Source organism: Anopheles darlingi, chromosome 2 (assembly GCF_943734745.1).
Source record: "Anopheles darlingi chromosome 2, idAnoDarlMG_H_01, whole genome shotgun sequence".
Classification (NCBI taxonomy): Eukaryota; Metazoa; Arthropoda; class Insecta; order Diptera; family Culicidae; genus Anopheles; species Anopheles darlingi.
In genome coordinates, this window is record NC_064874.1 from 82581703 (window position 1) to 82593120 (window position 11418).

Sequence of the window (11418 nt, forward strand, 5' to 3'; positions counted from 1 at the left end):
CAGACTCGCTGGCACACTTGCACAGGGACTGGCACTCCAAGGAGTAATGAAATGGCTCCACACAAAGCACGATTCCCGTCCATCCCAGGTCCAGAGACCATCAAAATCTGGAAGAAGCTGGGGATTTGAAGTGGTGATCCCCAGCACTTAAAGTGAAAGAAAGACAAGAAGCGACATAACCAAGGGATTCGCTCGTCATTTTCTGTCGCGTCTGCGGCGGACGTCACCTTTTCTCGAGGACTCAGACAGCAGACAAACCCCAGACAAACAAAAACAAAGGCGAAAGCGACTCGCCCGCGCGCCCATCGTCCTCTTCATTTGCTTTTACTTAATTGAAAATTATTTTCATTCGTACTTTTAACCCTAAGCGTACGCCACGTTCAACGTTTCGAGATGCGATGCGCGAGCGACGCCAACATGGTGCCCACTTCAAACACCGGACTGGCGCGGTGAATGATGGCGGCCACGACGATGCTGTCGGTATCCTCGGGAAGGCGCATGCTTAATATCTCCCACCGCGGGACGCTACATCGTTTCATCCCGTCCTGTTGCACAAAAGATGCCGCTACAACATACGGTCCCGGCTCTCTCTGTGTCTACCGAAGACTGTCCTTGCAAATGCAAACGCATAACTCCTTCCCTCCTCCTGCATCGATCGCCTTCTTCCACTACTCTCGGCTGCACTCGAAGAAAGAAACGGATTCACTCTCGAGCACTCTCGAGCCAAACGTCCATCGCCACGTTTGGCGGTGTGGCGCTCCGGTGGCCAATGGATGCGGGATGAATGGATGCCCTAACCCACGCACGCACGCACGCATCTGGTGGTGGTTTCCGTTGCGGCAAATCTCTCTTACAATTAACTTGCAGCCGCAGCAGACCGACGCGCACAAATTGACGGACGGCTGAGTCCGTGATGAAATCTGTTAACGTGTCTTTTTTTTTATCGTGGCGAGTTTGTGGGGACTGTGTCGTGATGGTCAATGCTCAAGGTTAACCACGGCGAACGACTCTCGACTCTATGCTCGAGAACTGCGGTCTGCGAGAGCTACGGGTCATAACGCACGTAATCAGAATTCGGGATAATTGTATTAGCACTCTAACTGGCGTGGTCGTGATAGAGCACGGAGATGCGTCGAGCAGTCGAGCGCTAATCGTCACGATAGAAACGATTAAACCATTCCGGAGTCGGTCTTGGCCGTCTATGATCTGCAATGATTTGCAGCGCTATCGCTTCGCAGCGATTGAGATACAAAACCATTGCTCATTGCGCTATCCGGAAAGGCGCAATCGCTAGAAGCGCCACAATCAGAACTCGGAGTGACGCAACGGAATCATACTCTGTGATATGCTTGCTCCTGTTGCTGCTGCTGCTGCTTCTGCTGCTGCTTGTGCTAGTGAGAAAGAATCGATTACGATGACCTGCTAATGAAATGGCCATTGCCGTGACCGTGGCGTTTGCTGTGGAAATCTTCGTCCCTTTTCTGCTGGCCGGGAACGTCCTCGTCCGGCCAATGGAAGTGCGCAAATGGGAATCTCATTTATATTCCATCTGCATACCACCTCCGTACTCGGTCGTTTTTCTCGCAATCTCTCTATCTCTCTCTGCTTCGTTCTCTTGTCTTTCTTTGAACGGGGAGGATTCCATGATTTTGTACCGACACCACCAACGCTGCGCTGCTCCAAATCCCGTCCAGTTTCCGGCTGGACCACCAATGAACTCCGGTGCCCACACCAAAGGCACAGCACACAAGTACCGCTCGCTCGGTACTTGGTAATTCATTTAGTCATTAATTAACTGACGCTATGCTCCGTTTTAATGCTGACTCGGTAGCAGGTAGAGGAGGAGGAGCAGGAGGAGGTGTGATCCTAGTTTCCCGCGTATCTCTGGGGGTCGCCGATATCATACACAAATCGTTTTGAGGTTGGCGGCCTCACCAGTACCAGCACCTGGTAAGCTGGCCGGAACCACTAGACGATGGGTCCCTCCCCTGGGAGGATCGCGATATCGCTCCGTCCCGTCCCGCGTATTTTATGCTCGTTCGGTCGCTCGGTCGGGCTGGCCCCAAAACGCCCAAACGACCATGTTGCAGCGCTTGAATCAAGGATAATTTAATTACCGGAAATGTATGTGACCATCACGCCCGGTATCCGATCCGATACCAACGATAGCGAGTATCATAGCAGCCATTACATCCTTCCTTCTTCCCTTTATCCTTGGCCGGAAAGCACCCCCCGGAGGCCATTTGTAGCGAGCATTAACGCGTATGGGGGGGCTGCTGCCAGGCCTTTTACACAAAATTTTCGCTACATAATTAATGAAAAACAAGAAAAAAAAAACACACAGAAAACGGACATCAACATCAACGGGGCTGGACTGGACCCGGGATGCGCTGCCTATGATTTACGGGAATTTGCCAAGCCAAGGAGCGAACGAGGAACTGGTCTAGGACACTTATTTTTTTTCCTGCTCGCAAATTCCCGACTTTAAGACGATGATAAATGAGTTGCCCGGAATATGAAAGATTGCACCCAAAATGGACATTTAACACCCGCCCGGGGGCCGACATCCGCCCGAGGAATGGAATGGTCCCCCGGAACGTCGCGAATGGAATGGGCCGGACGATCGTGTCGGAGTGGCGCACGCACGCCACTCACACTAAAAAAAAATCTCAAAACACGTCTAGGACCGCACATGCCAACGATTCACATCCGGTATTGCCAAACCACGGGCTGCCGGGAGCCTAAATGCTGCTTCAATGCTGATCGAGCACACCAATGCTGTGTCCTCTCGGCACAAAAAACAACACAATCAGCGCTGGCCAGCGCTGGCTGTTGAGTGAAACATGCTGCCTGTATGCCCCAAAAGCCAACACATGGTTTGTTCTTGCGTTGCGTTGCGCATTATTTGTTCGGGGATTTATCAAAAGATCTTGGGCTCTAGCGCGCGATGCCCAAACGCTGTTACTGTTGCACTCCCTGCGACGACCGCGAGCCAAAAAACCCAAAAGTGAGGCCAAAAAAAAAACATAAAATTATGAGCCGGCTGGAATGGAAAGTCGGGCTCGGGCGAAGCATACCATTTACGGTTTCGGTTGCGATCGCGCATAAGCATAAGAGATCGAGACCTAAAAAAACAATCGAGGAAAGGGAAAAAAAACGAACGGGAAAGGAAATTCCCTTCCACGCACTCCAACAGACAACTTCATTCGCAGATCGCTGTCACCGCGGCAGCTACCAACGTCGTCGTCGTCATTTTGATAAAGCATTTTCAAGCAGAGCACCGAGCGCCCCATTCCCCAAGCCCAGCACAGCATTTCATCAGCGACGATCGTTCCGAGGGAATTAAGCCGCATAATTGATGTGATACATTTGTTCGGTTGGCTCATTTGAAATATGTGTGTCATAAGATTTACAATTTCATCTTCGACCCGTCGACTGGTCCAGCCTGCCAGCCAGCCAGCCGTCCCCAGAAAACACTCCGCATGCATGACTTCTGGCACTGGGTGGTGGAGCGCCAAACCCCGGACCAAACCAAGCCAACCGAACGGACCGCATGTGTCAAACGCATGAACGCGCCTATAAATAAACTTATCTAATCGTCGTGGCCGTTGCCGTTGTCGATGTGTGATGTTTTTTTTATTTTTCTTTCCATTTCGTTTTCGCATTACCATTAAGCCACAGCCACTTTAGTTCGGTTCGAACTTCTTGGGGGCTGCTGGGGCCAGCACCTCGAACCCCGAGAGAACTGTGGAAATGTTCTTAGAGACCAGCGGGAGTTGGATCCATTCATGGTGGTTGTTGGGGCCATAAATACAACGAAACCTTCACGCCGGTGGCCCGGACGACGATCGCGGCAACACATGTGTGGCAACGATCCGCATTCACACATTGGTCTCGGACGGAACGGAGCAGCATGTTGGCTGGTGGCTCTTCGTCACAGATTCTATGACAGAGCGGTCTTAATGTCGCGTTGCAGTAGGGCGATCTCGCGCACGGCTGCCAGAGTGTGTTTCATTCATGAAAACCCCACGCCCGGTGGAAAAACTCTCGCGGCAAAGCATCATCATCAGAAACTCATTCATAAACCTTCGTTTAACGCTGCGAGATGCGAGCGCGCACTTTAGAGCGGGGCGGAATGCTTTCCGAGAAATGCTTTCCGTGGAAAATCTCGTCACTGCTGCTGCTGCTGCTGCTGCTGTTGATTTGATTTTTCACACCGAGGGCCTTCACGGTCTTTACATGTTGCAGCAGCAGCATCAAGTGATCCATGTTAACCTTCCACCGACAACCGAGCAGACAGCCTGACTGTCTGACTTGACTAACAAGCTCCGTTTGACTTGTTCTCAAAAGTCAGTCTCAGTCAGTCTGGTTGGCATGCATGCCCCCCGGGCCCGTTAATGACTGTCGTAATCGTTGACAGTTTGTTTACAAATTTGTGCTCGCGGCCTCGCGGCTCCTAGCGCTCCGGGGTCGTGATTTATGGAAGTTCGTTTAATGAGCTATTAATTATCGGGAAGAGAGAGTGAGAGAGAGAGAGCGCGACGGGCTTATTATGTGCCCGCGGACTCGTCAGCGCCTCCCGGAAGATGATGAACGACTGGCGCTCGAACCGTTCCCACCGAATGCTGTACAGAGCTTCTGTGCAATCCATTGGCAGTTGGGAGAGGGAAGCTGAGTAATTATGATGGAAATTGAAATGGAAATTGGCCGTGGCCAATGAATAGTAACGAAAGGATTACTCGAGGACCTCCACCTGCGATCCTGGCAGGCTGGCTGGCTAGCATGGCAACAGGTTCATAAATAATAATCAGCATCCTGGTAGGCCTGCAGCATGCCTGGCCGACTGCCTGTCTCTGGCTGACGGTAGCTATCAAAATGCATGAACATTTAAATTTTAATTATCGGTTTGTTTGACAACTGGACAACCGTTGCGCCATCTGTTGCGCCATCCATTCGCACGACGCATTCCTCGAGACGGAGCACGTAGGCCTGGCCTGGCCTGGCTGTCCAGAACCAGAACCAGAACTCCCAAGGCGTCAACCGATGACTTCCGATACTGTCCGTGAGCTAGTAGTCCCGGAGTGTGTGTTATCTTAGCAAAAGGCATTAGCACACTCATCTCTGTCTGACTGTGTGTGTGTGTGTGTGTTGTGGGGGGCCTTGTGGCCAGCCACCATCGGTGTGGACCATCGAGTGAGCTTCACCTCAAAGTACCACAACCGCAGCCCCCCCTAAACCTGAGGTGTCCTTTTGTGGGGAGAAAACAAGAAGAAGGAGGTGATCTGCCGTCAGTTGCCGGTCAGGGCCTTCATCACCTCTTATCTAGAGCTCGACCAAGCAGTAGCAGATGACCAACCAGCCACAGAACCAGCCGTTGTAAGGGTACGGCCGGAGGTACGGACACTTTGCATTGTCACATCTCATGATCGCATGAGTCGCTTGGTAACGGATAGGACGACGACGACACCACCACCACACACCATCAATTATTGACCAGTTTAGGGAGTGGGATGCGCGGGGGTGAGGGGGCAGCAACAGCTTTTAATTTATTCCTCCCAAGACGATGGCGATGGTAATGGGCTGGCGTGAGTGTTGCGAATGGGAATGTGTTTAACGTCAAAGTAAACAACACTTGATTCGATCTCACATCATCATCATCATCGTCCTCGTGTGCACCACACAGTAGGCTAGTTCTAGTGGTGGTTGTGGTGCTGTTGGTTGCTAATGCATGGCCTCTGCCTCTGGTGGTGGCTTTCGGGGTGCGCGCTCCAAAGTTTGCAATAAACCAGAGCGTCAATTGAGGAGGTGGGGGGACCGAGCAAACGGATGACCGAAAACCCCATTAACAGCCCACCGTGCACTCAGTGAGCCGTGTAATTTCATTCCCCGGCGTGCGCTCAATCCGTTTTCACCAGATCGACCACCGATCCGTTACCGGAGTTGATGGTGCTGCTGCTGCTGTTGCTGCTGCTGCTGTGTAGCATATCGCACCACATGAAACATGCTGTTGCAATAACCACATTCGAAACGGCGTCGAAACGGAACGCGAGAGGGAACGCTTATTTCATAAACGGACGCACACGAATAGAACCGATTAAAGCAAAGAAATAACCCACAGAAGAAGAAACAGAAGAAGAAGAACAACAGCAAACAAAAAAGGGAATCGCGACAAATCGTGGAAGCTGCGAAGTGATGTTCGCGATTGCATTCTACTTCCTCCCCTTTTTTGGGGTGGTTGAGTTTTGGTGGTTGTCGACTTGTTATGTTATGCACGTTATGCTCGCCGTGTGGTGTGTTGCTGCCACAGCCCCAAAAGGCGTCCGCGTCGTCGTCGTCTTCCGCTAAAAGTTATATGCTGCACAAGTAGAAAAAGGGGTTACTCCGACCGACACCCGTCGGTCGGTGCTGTGTCGTCGGTTATGTTTTCGGCATGTTTTATGAGCTTGTTTCGATGGTTGGATTAAAAATAAACATGCCGAACACGCCACCAAGAGGTTGTTGCCACTGCTGGAAGATGCTGGTGTTGTGTTTGCCACAAGCAGCAGCAGCAACATAACGTCTAAAGTGAGGTCGTCTTGGCGCTTGCGATGCTTGTAATTGGAAGATAACATATTTAGAAACAGCAAATGACGCTTCGAGTGGTTTGACGAGCGTAAGGAAGTGGAAGCGGACTTGATTTGACTGTCAATCGGTCTCTAGTTGGCTGGCTGGCGAGCCTACTTTGCCAGAAGGCTCCGCGACACACGATTTCGGCTCCAGCCAGCCCGTTACCATGGTACACCATCATAAGGACATGCAATCAAGCAACCAGCGTATGGGTGAAAGCACAAACCCACGAGCATAAGACGCATTTGCATATAAATAAAATTCCGGCTCCTCTCTCGTGGTGGTTTCGGTCGGTGTAATCGACCTCGATTTCCTACCGTCCCGATTCCCGGTGGCCACGCGCCACCGTGGAGTCCTGGCAGCATACCGTGTCCGTGTGTTTGTATTTACTTTTCATTCCCCAAAATCGTTGCATTTTCGTAGCGCGAGATTCCGCGGAAAAGCGCATTAACATTTCCCCGAGCAAGCGTTGCTCGCTTGAAGAGAAAAAAGAAAAACGGCCGATAAATTTTTGCGGGCGCGGAGAAGCGAGATGCTGTAAACATTAATTACATGCTTGCTCTGCCACCCAGGGCGGGATGGAGTAGTGAGGAGCTATGTTGCTAGGTGCACGAGCCACGAGCGATGATGAAAAAGATGATTGCTCGCGCCTCAAAGGGATTTTTTTTTTGCTCGTTCGCCGTGATGGAGTGCGTGACATGGGGAGTGTGGGGAGTCCGCGAGAAGAGCCGAAAGCGATTGGTTCGCCGGGAGTCAGTCGAAAATTTAATTTATCAAAAACAATATTTCATCATCATGCCACATGCCAGAACGTCAGGCAGGCAGGCGGCGTCGTCGTTGCCTTGGCAGCGGCGGCAAGATTAGGCCGCAAAAAGCACGCAACAGCAGCAGCAGTAGCAACCTCCACTGTGCAGTGAGCGGGGGATCGGGAAAATCAAACTCAAACTTTCTCTCTCTGGCGCGCTCCGGTTGCCCGTCGTGGAAACCGAAACATCGTCGGCGAATGTCAGACGCAACCGTTGCGTTGGTTGCTGCTGTGATGCACACAGGGGAGAGAGAAAGGAGAAAAAAACATAAAACGAGTAGCAGCATAAAATCATCGCTTCACGCGAACCGCGTAGGTGTGACGAGGAAGCATAGGCCAAACATCACGACTAGCAAATCTTCTCCAATACTCGACTGCTACCCGATGCTGCTGCTGCTGCTACCGATGTTGGTGGTGGTGGTGAACATGCTGTGTATGTGACGGTTTTTTTTTTTGGTCCTCGCGAGCATTCCTCGCGCTCGGCTGGACATGCTGGCTCGAAGCACATAGGATGAGGTGGAAAAAATTAACACAACCACCTACTCACCCACCCACTCACAAAATGTGTGCATCTGCGAGCATCATCGCTTGTCGCCACAAATCTACTGTCGTGTTCCTGGTTCCACCGAGTAGTAAAAAAAAGGGGAGAAAACGAGGACCACTCACTCACCACGACGGGGGATGTCACACACGGGAATGCCGGGACACAACAGGACATCTACTCCGGTGCGGTGCATTCTCTTCCACGGAGTGCAACGCAGCGTCCGGGGATCGCAATTCGCCGACGAAATCCCGGTTTTATTTTTTATCCAACGTGTCCTGCGTGTACGGTCACAACATGCGCGCTGCGCTGTCGCTGGCCGTGACGGGGGGAGTGACAGGCTACGCTAGTGTCTCCCAAAAAATGGTTTCCCCCCCAAAAAAAAAACCCCAGAACGCCGCTCGTTGCGTAATTATTTTTTCGTCATTTTTAATTAACTCTAGCATCCATCCCTAGCTGCCACGGGGTGTTCGAGGCAGGTCCTGCTGGGGCCTGATGAGGCTCAGGAGGGACCTGAGGACTTGACAAAAAAGTATCCTCCAGCGGCCAAATGGTGGCGGCGGCGGCGGATTACATCCAGTTGAAAAATTTATGGATTAACGCTTCCCTTTCCAGCCAGGTTTTTGCTCTTGCGCTCTTGTTCTTTTTCTTTTTATGCTGTTGTCGCCCTGTCGGCCATCTCCACCTTCTGGCCACGCACAAACCTCGGTGATGGTGCTGCTGATGCTGGTGCTGCGACAGTTCGCGATGGCGGCGCGTCTGGGACCGTCTGCGGATGGAGCGTCTCTTCCCTGTGTCCGCTGAATATGAGTTATGAGCGTGCTCGCCGGTGACAAAGGTGCGAATGGAGTGGCCAACTCGTGAGGTGGTGTCAGAACTTCCCACTTCCGGGGCTACAAGCAACGAGCTGTAATTTCAATAAATTACTTTTTCAAAAATCGTTCCCTCCCCCCCGCAATGGCCACGATGGATACTGGTGTGGCCGAGTATTTTTGCCATCTGGTCACCTTGTGTCCTTAATGGCTTCACGTTGCACATTGGATTCTGCTGGAAATTGTAAAGAAGTTTCGTTGAAACTTTTGATAAACTAATTTTCCATCAACAAGTTGTTTTAGTTGACAGCAGAGCAACGCTGTTGGAAATTTTCAATATTCAATAATTCAATATTCCAGGCCAGTGCATTGTGGCTGATAATAGTTGATTGCAATGGCGTTATGATGCGCCGGCGCATTATCAGTAGCCATATGATGGCTGCACAAAAATGTGGCAATGATTGCGTTCAACAGCCATTGTTACAGGGAATCGTACTTAATCCTCGCTTGAACGATTCTATTAGTTCCTTTTGAATAATCGACACGATTGCGATTATCGTCTTTTTAACAAGTTAATCATTTTAAATTTGCTTTCCTTGATTTAGGTTTATTTGTTTCCCCATAATATCGATATCTTTGATAATAAGTTGTGTCAATAATGCTTTTGAGTTATGATTTCAGATTTTTTTTTCATTAAATTTGCATTAATTTAGAGTTTATGCAAATTAAGTTTACCCCCATAACATTGTTTTTCATTTGTAAAAGCAAATTCAAACATTAGCACATCGAGGGAACGAAGAAATGATTCGATAAAATTGGAAAGACAACGCGAAAGAAATGCCCAAACCAAAACACCTGACAGCCCTCTTCTCCATCGTCGAGCATCGGAACTTACCGTCGGCTTTTCCACGCGGCATCACCACCTTGAACGCGCTGTTCATGGAAGCACCACCGTTGCCACTACCACCACCACCATTCACTCCACCACTGGCAGGGGACAGTAACAGATTCGGACTGCCGGGTCTCGAGGCGATCGTCACTCCATTGCTAGCGCTGGCCGTATTTTCGTCATTCATCGCCGCAATGCCAATACTACCACCGCCCGATTTACCGTTTAGCAGGATCATATTGTTATTATTGTTGTTGTTGTTGCCGGCCGCACCCACATTCACGTTGATATTGTTCAGCTTGATGTTCACCATCGTGACACTAAAATCCAAAGGCAACTGTGGAGCTGTTGCTGCTGCTGCTGCTGCTGCTGCTGCTGCGGACAAGACGGGCACTGCCGTCGTCGGTTGCTGCGTTACGGGCACTTGACTCACTTCCATCATCTCACCGGAAGCCGGAAACGGTAAAAAAAACCCCAAAAAACGGAAAACCAAAAAGGAACTAAATCTCCTTCGGATTTCCACACCTGCCGCGGCCACTACTATTAGCACTATTTCACACTGACACTGACACGCTGCGCTGTTCGTTCGTGTTGACGTGTTCAGAGCTCAGAGTCTCATCTCACTCGACGACACTCGACAACCGCCACTCGACTCGACGGAATCATAACTCGCCCGCAATCACTCGCCAATTCGAGATTCGAGCCTACGACGACCACGACCACGACGACCCGGGATACGCACGACGTCGAGAGGGTTCAGATTGTTACTGGCACCACGGTTCCAGCCACCGGAGCACGATACCACCACCCGGTTGCCAGATTCTCGTCACCACCACCACCGCCACCAGCAGCCGAGCTCGTTGTCACCGTGGAAAGCCTCCACATTTGTTCCTTGGCTTTCCCACCACTCTTGCCAGACGTTGTTGGGGACGGTGCTGTTGTTGATGTTGTTGTTGCTTTAACTCTCTCTCTCTATCTCTCTGTCTCGCTCTAAGCAACTCCAACCATCATCGATGTCATCTGAGCAGCGCCAGCGAGAGAGGATTCTTTGCTCTGCTCTCCTTGGTCCTGGCCTGGTCCTTACGACCTGGTGTCCGTGGTTCCTTCTTTACCGCTTGCGATCCGCGGGTGTGTGCGAGCCAGGATACGACGAAGGATGTTGCGCCGCTCCTCAGAACGTTCGTCGTTGTCTATGTCACCGTGTACCGAACTCTCTCTCTCTCTCGCTCTTCGCTGTGTTTGTGTTCCGCGCAATGATGTACGCGCGCATCCCACGAAATCCTGCCAGCAACTGATAAGCGTCCATGCTGCTCGAAGGGTTCAAGAGCTCCGAGCAACAGCGAGCCCAGGCCACGCCCACCCGGCGGTCCTCCATTTTCTATTTTTTTTCTTCTCTCCCGCTCCCGGAGGTGGAGTTCCCAGAACAGCGCGAGATGTCACTAACACACAGGCATTGATGTTTTCGGGGGATGTGTGCGTTGGTTGAACCGTGGAACCGTAGATACGGGTGTCCTCGCGGCGACTCCAGAGTGAGGGTGATTGAATTAGTTCCTAGGCGATCGTACCGCTTCGATCGATTTGTATCCATGATTTTGGGGGGATTTTTTGACGTTTTGCTAGATTTATTTACTACGAAGATCGCTCGTCATTTTTTTTATTTATTAAATAACTAAGTAAGTAAGACTGTTAGCAGACAAATAGTTAAATAAAAATAACAGTTATCTTGGTTATTACTATTATGATTGCAATGAATATAACAACATAG

At 50.7% G+C, this 11418-nt stretch overlaps 1 protein-coding gene across 2 annotated transcripts in view; it reads right to left on the minus strand.

Annotated features, from left to right (window-relative positions):
• Positions 1-10040, minus strand: part of LOC125960200 (zinc finger and BTB domain-containing protein 49) — a 46197-nt gene extending 36157 nt beyond the window's left edge. For both annotated transcript variants that reach the window (XM_049693448.1, XM_049693447.1), the window contains exon 1: positions 9660-10040. In XM_049693448.1, coding sequence (XP_049549405.1) covers positions 9660-9966 — 307 coding nt within the window. In that variant the 5' untranslated portion in view covers positions 9967-10040. The remainder of the gene's footprint in view (positions 1-9659) is intronic.
• Between the last annotated feature and the right edge of the window lie 1378 nt (positions 10041-11418).